General features: G+C 40.3%; 1 protein-coding gene across 1 annotated transcript in view; it reads left to right on the plus strand.

Moving 5' to 3' along the window:
• The window catches only part of TGFBR1 (transforming growth factor beta receptor 1), an 845154-nt gene that overhangs the window by 503531 nt on the left and 321909 nt on the right, over nt 1–19714 (plus strand). The window contains exon 3 of the mRNA XM_044065109.1: nt 15549–15794. Within this exon, the coding sequence (XP_043921044.1) occupies nt 15549–15794 (246 nt within the window). The remainder of the gene's footprint in view (nt 1–15548; nt 15795–19714) is intronic.

The raw sequence follows: 19714 nt of genomic DNA on the forward strand, positions 1-19714 counted from the left end.
TATCCAAGCTTGCTCCCAGGAATAGAATTTGTTGACAGGGTACAAGGTGTGATTTATTTTCGTTTGTGGTGTACCCCAGACAAGTTAGCACCCTTTGTACAAAAGCCAGATGATTCAAAAGTGTCCTGGTTTTCTGCCTGAATTAGACAATCGTCCAGGTATGTGTATATTTGAATATTTCTTTGCCTGCAGAATGCAATGACTGGAGCTAGACACTTTGTGAACACCCTTGGTGCAGTAGATAAGCCAAAGGGCAGTGCAGAGAACTGATAGTGCGTGTAGCCTGCTTTAAAGCATAGGTATCTTCTGCAAGATTCCCTGATTGGGGTGTGCAGGTATGCTTCCTTTAAATCTAATGTTACCAACCTGTCTAATTCAGGCAGAAAACCAGGGCTTATTTGTAAATCATCTGGCATTTGTAAAAAGGGTTCTAACTTGTCTGGGGTGCACCATACCCTGTCAACAGATTACATTCCTGGGTGCAAGCTTGAATACAACTGCCCAGATGGCTTTCCTCACGCCAGAGAAGCAAATTCATTTGGTAACTTACTTCAAACAAGTGGCCACAAAAACCCTGCTATCTGCAAAAAAAATACTGCAAGCCTTTGGGTTCATGGCCTCCTGCATTCTTTTAATTCCACGGTGGTGCAGCGGTTAACATTGCCGCCTCACAGCAAGAGATTCTCTGGTTCAATTCTCGGCTGGGGTGCCTTCTGTGCGGAGTCTGCATGTCCTCCCTGTGGTCGCGTAGGTTTCCTTCGGGTGCTGTTTCCTCCCACATCCCAAAGACATGCAGGAGGTGGATTGGACACTCTAAATTGGCCCTAGGTGTGAGTGTGTGCCTTCTGTGGAAGGTTGGGCGTTGCGCTGGCAACTCAACACCGTAAAACTCCACTGCCAGTCATGAGCGGACAGATGATCCGCTGTGGCGACCCCTAACTGGGGAAAAAGCTGAAAGAAGAAGATGCAGGACTGCATATGAGGAAACTACAGTGGTATCTAAAAAGCCTATGGAGTCAACATTGTCACAGCCTGGAAACAATGATTCCTGTCGTACCATGCCTACTCCTAGAGTTCCTATGGTGGGCAGAAGCCTGCCACCAAAACAAGGGACTACCATTCACACTACCCCCTGCCACCCAAACCCTAACTACAGATGCATCAAACTATGCATGGGGGGGCTCACGTGGCAGGGAAGTGCATTCAGGGCAAATGGAACCCAAATCAAATGCACCTACATATCAATCAAAAAGAAATGTTAGCTGTACAGAATGCTCTGACAGCCTTCAAGGACTACATTCTTCAAGGACAACTAATGGTAAAGACAGAACACCACAGTTATGTGGTACATAAACAAGCAGGGGGTTACACATTCCTTCCCCCTCTGCAGACTAGCCATGGCATTGTGGAACACAGCCTTGAGCTACCAAGTGCATCTACAAGCTCAATTCCTGCCTGGAAAATTGAATACACTGGCAGACAGACTAAGCAGAAACCTCATGGACCCACACTAGTGGAAACTGGAACCACGGATTTTCAACATGTTGACAAGCGAATGGGGGAGCCCAGACATAGATCTATTTGCCTCCCCCCAGAACTACCAGTTGGGCAAGTTTAGCATAAGGACTCCCCACAAACAAGCCTGGAAAGTGGATGCTCTGTCCTTCAGCTGGAAAAACCTATCTGTTTACACCTTTCCCCCTCTGCCTCTGCTCTCCAAAGTTCTACTAAAAGTCAAACAGGACAAACCAAGGATGATTTTGATTGCTCCAGACTGGCCACACCCAACAATGGTACTCCCTCCTGCGCAGTGTGTTTCAAATATCTCCATGGCACCTGCCTCAGACCCCTTCCCTGCTGTCTCAGCAGGAGAACCAAATTCTGCACCCTCAGCTTCCAACATTGAACCTTGCAGCCTGGCTAATCACTTAAATTCACCCTTATCATCCCTCAACAAACCTGTGATGGATGTCCTCTTGGAGGCGAGGAGACCTAATACTAGAAAATCTTATGCTGACAAATGGAAAAGATTCTGTGCTTGGAATCTGTCTCAAGGAATGAGCACAGCAGCGCCCAATTTACCTCAGACTTTGCAATACTTAACTGAGATGCTTCACAAGGGCCCGTCTTTTTCCACCGTTAAAATCCACGCCTCAGCTATTTCAGCTCACTGTAACACAGAACCACCCCTCTTCTCTCATCCTCTGCTCAAGCAGTATCTCAGAGGGGCAAAAAACTTGAGACCACCCAGGAGAGCTCCTACCCCTGCCTGGGACCTTAATTTGTTTTGGAGAAACTCACTCTACCTCCTTTCAAGCCAGCTGCTACTGCAGACTTAAAATTTATTTCTTGGAAAACAGCCTTCCTTTTAGCAGTCACTTCAGCTAGAAGGATCTCTGAATTACAGGCCCTTATGGCAGTGGAGCCTTTCATAGTCTTTTATGCGGACAGGGTATCTCTCAGGACCAATCCATCCTTCATGCCCAAGGTGGTTTCCAGTGTGGCTCTTAATCAGTCCATTCATTTGCCAACCTTCTTCCACAATCCACAGAACAAAGGGGAACGGATTCTGCATTCCTTGGATGTGCACAGACAACTAAGATTTTACTTGGACAGGACTAAATCTGGAAGAAAATCTGAACAATTGCTGGTAGCATTTGCTGCAGGGGCAGAGGGGAAGTTCATTTCAAAACCATTTCTAAATGGGTAAGCCATTGCATTCATTTCTGCTATAAGCACCATGGAAAACCTATCCCCCAGGGGATCAGATCTCACTCCACCAGGGCTGCATCTACTTCTGCAGCCTTTCTCAGAGGTGTTCCTACCAGGGATGTCCTAGAAGCTGCTACCTGGAGTTCTGTAAATACTTTCACCAAGCACTATCATTTACCAATTTTCTCTAAATCCAGAGCTGGCTTTGCCACTGCTGTCTTGCAGGGCCTTGTAATTGGCCATAATGTTGTTTAAACTCCTCCACCCAATCATAGCTTTGGGAATCTACCCAAATGTAATGACTGCAACAGTGAAACACGAAGAACATAGTACAGTTGTGTACACTTACCATAAATGTAGATGTTCGAGTGTATTCACTGTTGGCAGTCCTGGTTACCCTCCCTCCAGCCCCCTAGTTTTTTCTGACTATACCTCTGCTTTCCTTTACTATGCTTAAAAGCCTTTTTGGTATATTTGCTTTTGGTTGGAGGTATACCTTTGTGTTTTTGTGTTTATTTGCTCCCCATTAGGGGGGCACCTGACATCTGGGGCAAGAAAAACTGATGTAATGGCGTCGGCTGCATGTTTTATATCCCTGACGACCTAACGTCATGGAAGAAGGGACAGCAACCAATGCAGGACCCAAGACTTTGTTAATAAGGCCGACTGAGGACAACCTGCCAGCAGATTGCCCAAATGTAATGACTGCAACAGTGAATAGACTCGAACATCTACATTTATGGTAAGTGTACACAACTGTACTTTTTCAGCACAATCAGGAATCAACATCATTTTCTGTTTAAGCAATCCAGTAATATGCTGCCGATACTGTAACATATGAAGCTGGCAATTCAAGGCCCTAATAGCCAAAGTTGCAGAAGTGTATACCTTCTTATCCCATCTATCCAGTGACCTGGAGTCTTTATCAAAGGGGGTAGGATTTTTGGCAGTAGTAGCTTTAATGCCTTTGGGTCCCTGAAAAACGGATTCCGGATCCGCAGTAGGATTTTTGAAAAGGAACTTGAGAGAGTCTGGAACCCTGTAATATCCATCAGGTTTTCTGGAAGCAGGAGGTAAAGTGTCAGGGGCCGTGCTAGATTCCAAAAAGGCATCATCAACCATGTCCAGTACGGGAGGTATAGCTAAAGGCCTGTGCTAGGGCAGTAGTAAGAAATCCCTAAGCCTCTTTTTAGAATCAGAAATCCTGACTTTCCCAACGAAAATGCTCTCTAAGAGTATGCAAGGTTTCGCCAAAAGAGAGATCCTCTGGGGGGAAGTGGAGGGAATAGAGTGCTCAGCATCCAAATCCTCATAGATAGATAAGGGTAAATCCTGGTTATCAGAGGAGACAGAAATTTCAGAATCCTGATCAGAAGTATCATAAGCAAACTCCGTCCTAGGTCTCGTAGAGGGGGAAGTGTGTGTGTGTGTGTGTGTGTGTGTGTGTGTGTATATATATATATATATATATATATATATATATATATATATATATATATATATATCTACATGTATACACATATATATATATATAGTCTTTTGGCTTTATATAAATCTATATACATCTATATATCTAAGTGCCCACACATACAGCTATATATTTGTGTTTCTGTTAATATATATGTTAACTGTAAATGTAAAAATATGCATGCCTCCTGGCAGTGAGAACATTGGCTCTAGATGATGGTCACTGTTGATGTAATACCCGACTCCATATGCACAAATGGGGAAAAAGTAGGTTACGTGTGTATGCATGTATGGATAAATAGCATGTTGAAAATCAATTTACTAAGAAAAATCCAAATTTTAAGAAAAGAACATAAAAGGAAGGAAAAGGTTTCCTTGATGTCATCAGAATTCTACTCACATATTCAGACATTAGCTCATAATTAGACTGAATAGTGTTAGTGTTGCAGAAAAGTTTTTTTTCCTAAGGTATGATACATGTGCTGTCATTGTCTTGCAGAGCAACGTGTGCGATACCCATTTATACAGTACGACTATGTTGTGGCTCACATTTTCAGAATCACAGAATAGCCTGGGCCATAAACTTAGCTCACTGTGCATGGTAATGTGTGTTGCTGCACAGAATGCTTAAGAATGTCACAGCGTATCCCATCATAGAGACATTATTGGGTAATGGTTAAGTCTGTGCCCATGACAAAAAAGGTTATAAAGTCTGATTCATATCTCTAGCCACTGTTTGTGTGAAGTCTGCATTTTCTTCATGAGTTTCCTCCTAAGAACTCGCTTAGTGCCTCTGCATCCTCTCTGATTATAGCTTTGACCTCCTAATTCAGACTATTCTTCTTCTTAACCCCCCCCTCTGAGATACTTGAAGCAGTTAGCCTGCTCCACTATTTTTCCTTCTATCTCAGTTTTCATTTGCTTCTGATTTCTACCATTTGTTTCCATTCCAACTGTCCTGTGCTCAGTTTCATCACGTGCCTTCAGTTTTGCATTATATTACCCTATCTTTTGCTGAATTTCTTGCTCATAGTCTGCTGATAATGCCACATTATCGGCCTACAGCAGTTTTGCTGATCTGTCCCCTCTGACCTGTTTGCTGATGTAGTCCATCACTAGCATGAAAAATGGCGGGCTCACAGCTGAATCCTGATCCACATTCACTCCCACTGGGAATCCCTTTGTAAGACTGAACACTGTTCGTTCTTGAGTCATTGGGTCCTTGACTTAAACAGCACTAAGTCTGTCAATGTTTCTGGGACTTTGAACCACCACAGGACTGCCCAGATGAGCATTCTTGGAATCTTGCCATATGCTTTTTGTAAGTCTAGGAATGCCTGGCTGGACTGTTTCCTCATCTCTAGCTTCTTCTCAGTTATTTGTCTCATTGCAGACATCAACTCGGTTGTGCTACATCTGATCTGAATCCGAACTGCCATCTCCCTTCTTACTTTCTACTACTGCACATATTCATTGATCAAATCACCCTCTCCAAAACTGTCATGCAGTGTGACAGGCATTTAATACCTCTGTACTACCCAAAGATGTATCTGGTCCCCTTTGTTTTTGTACCCTGACACCAGTATGCTGCTTTTCCAGTCATCTGTGATTGAAGATGCTAGAGGTGATAGAAAGGTGGTTGGATGCACACTGTGGGACAGACAAAGCAATAAGAACATCAGAGTAGAAGCCAAAGTAGCTCCAATTACACAGAAGGGCAAGGTCAAAAACAGATTAAGGAGGTTCAGTCACACAAGTTCATAGGATTTCCCTGATATCGTGCCACCCGACCTTAGTTCCTAGTGCCTCTGAGGCACTGTGCAGAAAAACCAAACACAATCTGATAAAGAGGGAAGGAGGAATTGAGTCCATCAAGCAAAGAGATGGATGGATTGAGAGAAGACCTGCAACAGGCTGGTATGACTGTCAAAGGTAGGAGAGTGGCATTTAATTGAGAAATGGTGACAGCTGGCACAACACCCCATATAGACAATCAGAAAGAGTTGATATCTCTGCCTCAAGAGTGTAAGGTTATGGGTTCAAAATCAGCCGATACAGTTGAACTTGCACATTCAATGTATATAAAATGATTTCTGGTATTACATTGATTCTGACACAGTAAAATTATTATACTCCAAATCAAATACACTGATAAGTTTTCAGAGCGTACTTATCGGTAATGTGCAACAACATAAATCTACAAGTAAGTTAAACATTTTTATGTTAATATAATCAGTCTGTTTAAAAAATGTATTTTTTAAGAAAGTTATTTACTCTGTTGCAAATTAATAATGAATTCAAGAATAAGTTGCCAATATATACATCATTCAATACATGTTGTTCCCATATATTTAAAGAATCAGGAACTTAATGGCTTTTGATTTGAAGACTTGCTGCACAATGAATACTGATAAGCTATTTTTCTTGGTTTAACAACAATAATATTTTGTTGAGGCCTAGTGGTCTGGGTTTCATCTTTATTTCCAGGAGATTCATTGGACACTTTTCACCCCACAAGGATTTTTCCCATTATTGTTATAATATGGTCATGGCATCATTGTTTTTGGGACATTATTTACAACTTTATATTGTTCACCTTCTAATACTATTTCTGGTTACCTTTCATGAGACATACATACAGCTATTATGGTTTACAATCAAGACATTTGCATTTTTTGAATCCTTTGCTACTAGGGAAAATTATTTTGCCTTGTACAGTATTACAATTGCCACGTGTTCTTATGAAGTTGGAAGGTTGCTATAGTAAAAGGTTTTGTGTTGCCGTGAGTTTTCTGGAGGATATGAAGTCTGGAACTCAAATGTCATTCAGTTGACAAATACCTTGTTTAATTACTGCTGCTCTTTACTGCTTGATGTTTTTTGTAAAGCATACCTTTGTTACCACAGCTAAACTCTCCTTTATAATGTAACATATTTTTGTATATTGTAATGCCAAGACTTAATATTCTTTTTACTGTACTGTTTGTGACTTATCTCTGCATATATTTGTAACTAAGATTTGGACTTTATTTAGGCCAAAACTTAAACTCTGATGGAACTATTGTATGCTGTTATTGTCTTTGTATTTGCCATCTTTGCTTCTAAATACACTCCTTCTCTCATAATGTTACACTATTCTCTAGTACCCATACTGCTGGCTACTTATGTATTCACCTTGTATGAAAACCAGATGCTTATTGATCATCAGTACCCAAATGGCCATACTATCACACCAGATGTAAAACAGCCCACCTTTAGCCATACTAATCAATATGGGTCCAACTCTAAGCCTTGCTCACTCTTTCAGCATGCAAACCCCAGGCACACAAGCTCTAGAGCCAAACAATATTACAAACATTTAAACAAACTCCTGAAACGTATCACTAAGTATAGACCTAGTCTTATACTTAGTGGTGACATTCATCCCAACCCTGGCCTATCCACCTCTTATATATTTAAATATATATATATATATATATATATATATATATATATATATATGTATGTATATATGTATATGTATATATGTATATATGTACAGTATAATATACCACTGTAACTCTCTCCTGGCCTGTCATCTCAATATTAGAAGCATCAATAACAATGTACATGAACTGCATGCACTCCTGGCTGTCCATTCCCCTGAGATTCTCTGAGACCTTGTTAAAACCTACCACAACTGATGATGAAGTGTTACACCTGGGTATAACATTCACAGGCTAGACCATGCTTCCAGGAAGGGGGTAGGGTAGCTGTACTCTATAAATCTGCATTGAATGTGACCATAGATGTTAATCAACCACCTCCAAATTAATAACTCAGAAATCCTGGCCACTAAATTGCAAATTAACAAAAGTAAATGCATCAGCATTATCTGTATGTATATTCCCCTGGGTAATATAGCCAAACTCGAAGATATCCTACACTGGACTTCATGTCATTACCCTCAAGAAACCCTATTACTTGGTGACGTTAACATAGACAGGGCCACCTGTTCCTCAGAATCCCCTATCACCAACATCAACCTGCATGCATTTACTCAAATAATAACCACCCCAACCAGACTAGGTAATCCCAAACATAAAGAAAGCATACTAGACTGGGTACTTGTAAATAGTAACCCCCAACTGTACACTGCTGCTACCCTCCCCGATGATCTGAGTGATCACCGTCTTACTTATATAGTTAAGCAAAAAGTCATTATTCCTCATCAATCCTTACTTCGGAAAGTCAGAAACAAAGTAAACTTTGACCCTGTCAAATTCATTCAGGAACTAACTCCTGTAACTAGTCTGTTAAAACACCTCTCTTTAGAAGAGGCAGTTGCATATTTAACAATAGATTTCTTGATATCCTTGACTTGCATACATCTGCCCGTTCTAAGAGAACAAAGGCAAAAACTGCCCCATGGCTGTCTAAGGAATCTAGACTAAAAATTTCCAGCAGAAACAAAATCTGGGCTCTATGGCGCTCCACTAAAGACTCGTATAATCATGTTAAATACAGGCAAGCTAGGAATGAGACTAAAAAAATCCATTCTACAAGACAAAAAACAATACTGCTGTAATTTACAGACAGCAAACCAGAACAATCCTCAGAAGTTTTGGGCAGGTCTGAATAATCTACTCCATCCGGGAAAAATGTCTACCCCTATCCCCATCGTTACCATTGATAAATCTCCTGTGGATGTCTCAGACAGTTTTAACCATTTCTTTACATAGACAATTCAAGCCCTAGATAGCCAACTTACCTCCCAGCTCCCCTGGCCCTGATAGTACCACCCCTATAAACCTACTCTCTTTCAGCTTCCAACCAGTGTCCACATCACTTATCCGTACCTTGCTCAAAAAAATTAAAACCTACCACACTCAGCTGATTAACTCCCTGCTGAGTACCTTCAAAAATCAGCTGATGCCATAGCGTATCCAGTATCTATACTAATTAACCGCACCATAGCAGAGGCAAAAATTCCCACCTTTTGGAAAACATTCTATGTAATCCCAGTACATAAAGGAGGTTCCTCCACTGAATTCTCCAACTACAAACTGATAGCTATACTTTCTCCACTAGCTAAGATTATGGAAAAATGTATACACAAACAACTCGTGCACTACTTAATTCAGAATCACCTCATGGTCGATACCAATCATGGCTTCCGTCCACACCACAGCACAACCACAGCCCTACTAGCATTCATCAATAACATTAATAATAATCGTAGCAATAATCAAATATCCTCATCCCTCTTCTTGGATCTTTCAAAGGCATTTGACGTGGTGGATCACTAACTTTTGATTCACACCCTGCAATCTTTGTCTAAATACCAGTGCCATTCACTGGTTTAAATCTTACCTCAGTAGGAGGCAGCAGGCTGTCCTCTGGCAGAACAAGCTCTCCAACCTATTATCTAACACCCTTGAAGTGCCACAAGGTTCCATATTAGGACCCCTGTTTTCCATCTTTATAAACAACCTATTCTATACAGTCATCCCAAATGTCAGGTGTATCTAACATGCTGATGATTCCACCCTGATTTGCTCAGCCACATCTCCCTCAGAATTAAGGTCTGTTACCCAATCCAACTTTAATACTATAGAAACCTGGCTCTCCGAACGTCGATTGTTGCTAAATCCCAAATAAACTAAAATGCTGTTGTCTTCAACACAAAGGTCCCACACCATTTACCTTCACCATAAATGCAAAAGATGGCACAGTAATTACCCCCGACTCTTCTACAAAACAAGAGTAATAATTGATAATCTAAAATTTGACCTTCATGTAAACCAAACGATCAAAACCATCAATAAAAAACTAGGGTCACTGTATAGAATAAAAGCCTTCCTCACCCCAACGGCTAAGATTGCCATAGCTCGCTGTCACCTGCTTTCAACACTTTTATATGCATTTCCCCCTTCTCTCTAATCTGAATAAAACTGTACTTAATAGACTCTGTCTGTTGCAACCACATTGCCAGGTTTGCCACTGGTCTACCTTTTAGAACACACCATTGCATCAACCTTAAACAGCTAGGGTGGCTAGAACTTCCCAGTCTAATCCAGTATAACCTTTTGATTATGGCTAATAAAATCCTTTATTATCCAGAATAACACACCAGCTCCTAAAAATATGATCACCCCTACAACAATCCAACACTGCTTCGATCCTCAGACTACAAATTAAGACAATTAAAATTAACAATGTAGCCGGTGACTCCATCTTTGCAAACTCTGCAGGCAAAGCATGGAACCTCCTTCCAGCTAACATTACTTTGCTCTCCTCCCTATCCCAATTCAAAGCTAAACTCAAACATCTGGCACTAAACTGTCTTTGCCACTGTAACAAGCCTGGCTAACTCTCACCATGAATGTATATAATCTATTAATCAATTTTTTTTCCCCTGACTGTTACCAGGGGTAACTCTAACTTGTGATATTGTCTATTTCGTGTCTGCTTGCCATTTGTAAATCTCCTCTGTAATATGTCTTCTTTGTTATTACTTATCTGTTTACCTTGGAGCTTTTCTCCCCGGGCTTCCACTGAAAATGGACATTAATCCAGTTGGACTATCCAGGTCAACAAATGTAAAATAAATAGAAAAGCAAAATTAAATGCAAGTGTGTGTGTGTGTGTGTGTATGTGTGTGTGTGTGTGTATGTATGTGTATGTATATGTATATGTATATGTGTGTGTGTGTGTGTGTGTGTGTATGTGTATGTATATGTATATGTATATATATATATATATATATATATATATATATATATATATATACACACACACACACACACACACACACACACACACACACACACATATGCACACATGTTTTTATTTAAAAGAAAGGGCAGACACTTGTACTGTCAGGAAATGCCATTCTGTTTTGATTTTCTGGTTTTCTGCTGCTAAAAGAATGAAAGCCAAACTGTATTTGTAGTTGAATGCAATGACCGTTTGCAGCATAGTATCGTCTGGCTTTACTTCATCGCAAAATGCATCACCCCACATCACGCACACACAATAAAAAGGGGGGAAAAAGAACTGAAAAAATCTAGATATGACAGCAAGGTTGCACTTTCTAGCGGGAACATTACCAGCGGAACAGTGTTTAAGTCCCAGTGTTGGATGCAAGACTGAAGAAGTAAATGGGTTATTTTACAACAGATAAACGACTACTTACTTCATGTCACCAATGCAAAACATAGCAGAAATCTAGTCATTGTGAGCGCTTTCATATTGATTTGGAGTGCAAAAGCAGTTAATTAGCAAAATATTGTCTCCAGTACAGTATAACTCTGCAAAGATAACCGTGTGAACAGCCAGAATGTCATTCAAATAGAATATTTTACTATGCACATTTTAAGAAATGGCTAGATTGGCCTAACTCTGTATTGATGTGTGTGCTTTTTTTAAAATAATTCTTGGGAAATGCTATTCAGAAGTGAAGAGTTGTATGAGAGAACAGTTTTAGTGGCACACTAGGTTGTGATTTGTTTAATGTCTGTTGTCATGCAAAGTTGACTAGTTGAATCTAGCCAAGCTAGAAATGAGACTCTAGCCCACTGAAGGAGGGGAGATGGGAGGTAGGGTTGGCAGCTGTCAGGTTTTCCTACAAATTGTCCGGTTACAAATTTCCTTAAAAACCGGACACGTGAAGTCCGGGTTTTGTGCCACTGCCACGGTCTCTCAAGCGTTTTTCCCGCACCATCTTTACTCTTTCTCCCCCCCCCCCCCCCCCCAATTGCCTGTGGTCCTGGTGTGCTTTTTGGCTATACAGTTTGAGTCAGGTAGAGCACTATGGTGCGGGAGAAATGCTTGAGAGACCTCTATATCTCTGTATTTTGTGACTAAGATTGCTTTGTACTCAGAATCATATCACTGGTGCTGGATTGGAGCAGTAGGGGGCGTGCTATACTTCTGTGCAACATTAAGGAATTCAGGAGCATTTCTTTACTCTAAACTTCTTGTTCTCGCCCATTCCTAATTCAGTCCCCCGTCTTCCGTTTCCGGTTAGGGCTCACATTGCAGTACTGTAACTAAACACTGTAGGATGTTATGGTCGTTAGTCGGCTGGTGTAGTTTTGAACCTTCTTATATGTCCATTTGTTGCATTGTAAGAAAGACAGCAATGGCTGGATTACCACCCAGAGCCGGAGACCCTACATTGGTCGCCATGATAGTGAACTATTTGAAGAGTCAGGATTGTTTGACAAGTTTAGAATTCACTGGCAGGTATGGATACAAAGGTAACACTGACATGTATTGATTGACATTAAAGGTAACACTGACATGCATTGATTGACATTAAAGGTAACACTGACATGTGGTGGTTTTAGCTTTTTTGTATCTTGATAAAGCCTGATATTAGTCAGGTGAAAGCGCTTGATTCAGTTTTGCTGTGATTTTTATGCAATTAAAGCTTTTGAACTATTACTTCGTGCCAGTTTGACGTTTCTTCAGTCATTGAAGGTGTTTTTGTGATTTAACACTGACATGTATTGATTGACATTAGTACTTTTACTTTCATTCACTTTTTGTCCAAATCCAGAAGATATATAAAGTAAGTGGTCTTCGCTATTAAGCATTGCAGTTAGAATTTTTTTTTAAGTAGCAGCTTTCAAGTTTCCTTTCATGTAGTTGCTTGTACTGTGTTGTTTGCGATTTTTAAGGACTAATGGTTTCAAATAATTTATGCTATACACACTGTGGTTGGAGTGTTCACCAGGGAGTTGGGAGTATTGTCTTGTGTGCTTACTTGGGAAAGTTAGCCTTCTTTCTTTTCAGCTGTTGAAATGTGGTGAAAAAAAAGATCAACAGCTGGTTCTCAAAGGCTGATGCTTGATGTTTAACCGTGATTGCATTTAGAGTGACACAGGCATTTTCCTGATGACCTGATCAACATTTCAGGCTATTGCTGCACTCACTACAGTTTATTTTGCAGCCTTTCCAAATTTGCAATTTAATCAGGACACATAGCTGTAAGGGGAATACTATGAAAGAAAGTAAGAGAATGAATAAAATAAAAACATATACTGCCCTTTTGCCACCCTGATGCTTGAATTGCTGTTCCATATTTGGTAATTTTTTTGAAGTGTCAAATCAGATGACCTAAATAAAGTAATTGACTTGCAAAAGGAAATGTTGCAGTATTATGCAGTACCTACAGGTTAAACACATTTGACTTTGTATTTATCATTTTTAATATTTGATGCTCCACTCACCTTTCTGCTTTCTGGATAATTTAAAATGGTGCTTTTGTTTACTATACATGCATTAATGTTTTTTATTTTAAATTGTTGCTACATGGGACTTTAAAGTGAGAAGCAAAGCAATCTCACAAAATAAATAGGCAAGTAAAACATAAGGAAGAATATACTACTACAGCCATTGAATAAAATGTTGTGAAAAGCAGTAACTCAGTGCACACTAAGTTAAATGCAGTTAAAACTGAACAGCTTGTGCAAAAAGTCATGCAATCCTGTGCTCTGCTGCTCCTTGCAAAGAATAAACAGCTGAGGTTGCATTTCTTGAGGAGAACCTCAATCTGCCACTTATGTTGGTAATACAGCTACTTGTTGTTTAGTAACTGCTAGGTTTTGATTAGCAGTTGTAGTTCTGAAGTCCATTTTGTCTCTGGAAAACTGTCTTTGATGTGGTCTGTTCACCCTTACTATTTAAAGCTTCTTTACTAGAAGAATCCAGTGTCTAAACATATTGTCTTATACAGATCACCTTAAAGCCCTATCACTATACTGGGTCTCCTACAGGTTACTGAGAGATGATCTATGTCTGGCATACAAGGCATCCTTGGATCCAGCACTGATGAACCTTTTGGACATCCACAAAACGAACAGTGTCAGAACCATTAGATCCAAGGATTTAAATTTTGCTTGTGACATAAATAGGCCATGTTGATCAGACACAAATGTGTCTGAGTGTCTCCATGCACTGGAACAAGCTTCCCATCCATGTGAAGCAGAGTCCATCCCTAGCCCTGTTTAAGCATAACTTTGACCAATAGGTGGGAAATTGGAAATCATCCCTGTTGCCACCTATCCATTTTTTTTTTCCGGACTATCCACAAATCAAATCAATTCTTTGGTAGTCAGGAAAACACTGTACAAACTCCAGTATTCTGTTTCACAAAAGGAAACAGACGATCAGTGTTTGTTAAATTGGCTGATTTACTACGCTTTTTTACAGAAAAGCATAGTAAATTGGCTGAAAGCAGGCATCCAGAACAGAAAAAGAGGGCGTTCCCATCAGCTGATGGCATGGTGATGTCACAAAATGAGTGGAGCATGGATGGGAGAGGGGTGGGAATGGGTGGAATTATGGGTGATGTGAGGGGCGTGACCTTAGTCCAGTTTTAGCCACAAAGAAAACTGGCAACCCTAATGGGAGGAGTAACTTGGCCAGGAACTGAAACTTGTAAAACTGCTTGTAAAAAAAATTTTTTTTTTTTTAATTTCAGTAATTTGTTGACATTTTTGCAAGCTTCTTTCAGAGAATTTGTAGTATATCCATAGGGACAACAATTGTAAAACTCATTGCAGACAAGTCAGGGAAACGTGAGCTGCAGTCTCTCAAATTTGGCAGTTTTTTTTTTTTTCAGGTGTTCCATTGTAAGTGAATGGAAGTCTAGTCTAACAACAAATGGTAGGGCTACTTACTCATATTATGGGACAGGTTTAGGTTTCCAAAGCATCACAATGTCTGCCTCCATGAGGACAGGCCAGGATAAAAAGAAATAAAATTAGGAGCGAGTATCTGTTTTTGCTGCAGGCAGCTTTGGGAGGTACAGTAAATCATGACAAGAAAAAAATATATGTTTTTGTCATCATTTGCCCATAGTGGTCCTGTAAGTTTTATAGGCTAGGAGGTCCTCTTGCTTGGTTTATATTTTTGTTTTTTGTAGCATGCTTCTGGGTCCTGCACTCTACTATTTCAGGCAGTGCTGTAATTGGAATATGATATATTTATGTAACTGTGGTTAGTAGTAGTCTTTGATAACCGGGTTTGATTTAGATTTCCAGCTACTGTGTCTGGCTGGAGTTTGCATGTTTTCATGGTTTTGCCTGGGTATTTTGATTTCTTCTCGTGCCACAAAGACATATTGGTTGACTGTTGGTTGCAAATTATTTGTTTACTGCACATATTTATTTATTCGTGACTTCATGGACTTTGTAATTGCATTGAGTTAGAGATTATTACTAAGTATTTGAGAATATTTGACAAAGCTGACTAACATTTGGTGAGTCGCTCAGTAATGCACATTGTATTAACATGGTACAGGTTAACAGCTGTAGTAATATTGCACCACCAAGGCATTGCTGATTTGTTGCTTTTATTTATTTATTTTTTTCTTCCAGGGCCAACAGAACCAGGAACAAATGCAACACACCTAGGACCCGTAGAGTTAGCTGCTGTCATTGCTGTTCCAGTCTGTATCATTTGTATTTTCATGATGCTGATTTTGTACATCTACCATAACCGTACTGTTAATCACCATCGTGTTCCAAATGAAGAAGATCCCAATATAGATCGTCCTTTTATTGATGAGGGCACAACATTAAAAGAGTTAATTTATGACATGACAACCTCTGGCTCAGGTTCAGGTAAAAAAAGGATCATTTTCTTTAGTTCAAAAATGTTGACAAATTGTCTGGAAATGCTTTTAGTTTATTTACAAGTGCAGTTGTTTACTGTTCAGCTTTAACATTTTTGAAACTCCATTAAGAGGGAAAAAAAAGCTTGCTATGACTAGAAGTACTTCTCAGTCATTGGCAGTCTTCAGTACTGAATGAGCAGTCCTTTATCAATGCAGAGTGATTCATCGATCAGTTTTGTTGAGTAAGATTGCTGCCTGGTGGATACAGATAAGAAAACAGATTCAGAATGAACTTTTCTGGGTACAGTCTGGCTACTGCAGCTGGTTTCTTCTGCTGTGGAGAGTCATATAGACTGTTACTGTTTAATTATTTCCTTTGTCTTCACCATAGATGGAAACTTTCTAAACAAGCTTAATCTAAGATGGTTTAATGTGCAAATCCTTCAATATTAATATAATACAGATCTGAATAGATCAGAGTTGTCAGATGTTTGTCATATTGATCACTGCTGTAGTAGCCTTGACTATATGGATTATATTCTGCCAAGAATATAACAGTCAGCCAGCTTCCAAAGCTTCAAGTACCTTCCACGTTCCCAAATTGTGAAGTGACTTGAGCTGAGCTGACTGTAAGACAAGTTTGGGCTTGAAGCCCTTCAGCGCTTACTGATGCTAAGGAGTACGTTCTCATGAGGCTTTTGAGGAGCAATGTGCTTTTCTTAAGCTGGGGGGGTGCTTCTATTTTCTTAATTTTTAATGTTTTATTTCCTATGTAGGAAAGGATAAAACAGATTTTCTGTGCATGAAAGTTATTTTATAACTATGAGTGTTATTTAACAGACTGTCTCGAGACTGTAACATTCTTTTAAACCAAGCACTGCTGTCAGATTAAAAATACTGTAAACATATTTTCTGTGGTGGTTATTTATTTTGTATTGTGGGGCTGCCATAGTGTTTTAAAGTGCTTTTTCCGGTGTTTTTTCTGCCAAAAAAGTAATTTTTGTGGGCTGGTAGTTTTACTGGCATCTGATGCTTGTCTTCCACAGGAAAGAAGCACCATTTTCAGCTTGCCATGGAGCAGAATACCAGTCTCCTGGTCAGTACTACTTCCAGACACAAAAAGAAGTTAAGCAAACCCGCCTTTACCACAACAGCAGGCCTGCAGTTTACCTCAGCCACAGGTGGGCGACTCTACTGTGGCCAGTTGTTGTACCTCAGGCCACTCACCGTTTACCCTGGATCCTTCTGGTGTAGCACCTACTGCCACTATGGACTTGGTGGGGGGGGGGGGGTTAGCCACGTCCCCTCATTGGACAAGCTTGTCAGTCCTGGGAGAGGGAACAGGGAAGGGTTTCCCTGTTGTCAGAATGCTGTGCCCAGCCCAGGAGAAGTAGCTGATGCTATTAGTAACATGGCTGGCCCTGTTTTCTTATCAAAAAGAAACACCAAGCATGTGTCAGCCCCTCTTCAAATTTGTTTGGATAGAAGCAGTTTACTGAGACTGGCTCGGTGGTTAACTCTGGCTAGTGATCTTTCTTGTAAAGTTGTTTCTGACAAAAAAAAAAGGGATTACTGTTTTCCTGAACAGACTCAAGATTCTGAATCTGAATAGGAAGATGTAGGGATGGATTCATTTTTTTTCCCCTCAGATTTTTGATTTAGTTTCCAAGGAAAGCTCAGTTTCTGATACTCACTGTGGGAGTTTCTCTTCAGTTTCTCAGAAAATACTATGAGTTGTTACAGAAAGATTTTCTCGAACCTACACTCTAGCCTGTCTGCTTTAGAGGTTGCGTTTTACTTCCTGCAAGCCAGCCATCTGTTCTGAAAAGGTAGTTAGGATGTGTGAAGTTCTAAAGTCTTTTTTATTTTTATACACTGTTCCCAAACATGACCCAGCAGCTATAACCTTAGTTGATTCCACGGCTCCTGAAAAGTTAGTTCATTCCAATCCTACCCTTTCTAATAAGGACTGGAATTTTGTGGATAGGTATGAGAAAGTGCATTCATCTGCCTTAAATAACTTGGGTCACTGCTCATTGTTTGTACTGTGTGAGTGACTCTGATACTTCTTCCAGGACTATGGCCACCGTTACTGTTTTAAGAAGGTTTGCTTGGCTGCATTCTCAGAACCTCCCAGATTATGCAAAAAATAAGATTTTAAATTATCACTTGGATAGAGTTTATGTTTGGTCCCTCTGCTGCAGAGGTGATCGATAAGTGATATGAAATGGTGAAAGCTGATCCAGGGAGTTCTTAAGATTTGTCGGCCCTTATTTTCCAAATTATCCAAAGGCTTTTGTTTCTCCTCATCCAATTTTGACAGAAAACAGAATAAACAGCCTCAACAGAATTCGGGTAAATAGATGTTTACAAGAAGAAATGGCAGGGGAGTTCCCAAAAGAAGTCTCAAACCTCCCAAAACCAAGAACAGTCCCAAGAAGTCTGATTCTTCAAGTGGCATTGTGATCCCCTTCCATCCTGGTCCCATTTCTTTTCAAGAAAGCCTGAATCTCCTTTTTTCTCTTTCTCAGTAGATTGATTTTGGGTTCTGAAAATCATTCATGAAGGTTCTAGATAGCAGTGGGAGGAAATTCCCCCTTTTCGGGGGGGGTCATTGCTCATCCAGCAGATCAGACTGTCTCTCATTTCTACCTGTTCTCCATCACATGATAGCCCAAGGATTGATAGAACCATTTCCTACTTCCCAGATGAGAAAGGAGTTTTATTCACGGATGCTGCTCATGCCAAGGAAAGAAAATGCTTAGAGACCAGTTCTGGAATCTTCCTTTTTTCAACCTGTTTGTGATGGTGGCCACATTCAAATGAAGTAAGTTCACAACCTGTTACCTCTTTCTCTCTCAAGTTTCCTGTTAGCACTAGACTGAAGAGATGCTTATCACATCCCTGTTCAGCCAGACTTCAGATGTTTCTTAAGGTTTTGTGTGACTGGATCACATTAGCAGTTTTCTGATTTACGCTTTGGATTATCCACTCCACCAAACTTCACAAAGTGTCTGGCTCAGGTTATAGCTCATTGCATAGTATCCACATTTTTCCATGTTCAGATGGCTTGCTCATGTTTGCTGTGTCTTTTTCAAGGTGACAGGAGTTTCTTGTTTTGGTGAGAGATGTTGCCCAACGTGGGATTTCAAGAGAGTATCCAAAAATAGTCTTAAATCATAGAGGATTGTGCTCCTGGGATGCCAGCTAGACACCTCAGTTCAAAGAGCTTTTCTTCCATAGGAAAAAGTAGATCTTTATTTAAATCTTTTTCTAAGGTTTCCCCTCAAAAGTTGGTCACCTCAGGATTTTGGGTCTCCTGGCATTTGATAGTCATAAAAGCCCTGGCAAGACTCCACATGAAAAAGATAGTGATGTATTGTATCTATATGATATCCGATATCTGTATGATTTTCCACAAAGGTGGCAAAAAATACTGATACCACCAACTTCAGGCCTGTTGCCATCCTTTCGCCTCTTACAAGCACAACTCATGGCACACCTAACACTAAATCTCTACTCCCCTACCCAACACAGCTTCCACCCTGGCCACAACACCATGACTGCCCTTCTTTCCTTTCTTGAAACCATAAACCTCAAATGCGACACAGGCAAGTTCATATGCACACTATATTCCTAGATCTGTCAAAGGCCTTTGACACCATCTCACACACCCTACTTATATATCAACTTTCCACCCTACAACTCTCTCCCACCACCATCTCCTGGTTTTCCAGCTACTTGTCCAATTGCCAACAAGCTGTCCAATGGAAAACGTCAACCTCCCCCTTCCTGCCCACACCCGCAGGTGTCACACAAGGTTCTGTTCTTGGCCCTCTTCTCTCTAACCTATTCATTAACACTTTCACCAATCCATCCCAGACTCCTCAATCCAATATGCAGATGACCCTATCCAATATGCAGATG

Source organism: Protopterus annectens, chromosome 3.part0, assembly GCF_019279795.1.
Source record: "Protopterus annectens isolate FY-2018-M chromosome 3.part0, PAN1.0, whole genome shotgun sequence".
Classification (NCBI taxonomy): domain Eukaryota; kingdom Metazoa; phylum Chordata; order Ceratodontiformes; family Protopteridae; genus Protopterus; species Protopterus annectens.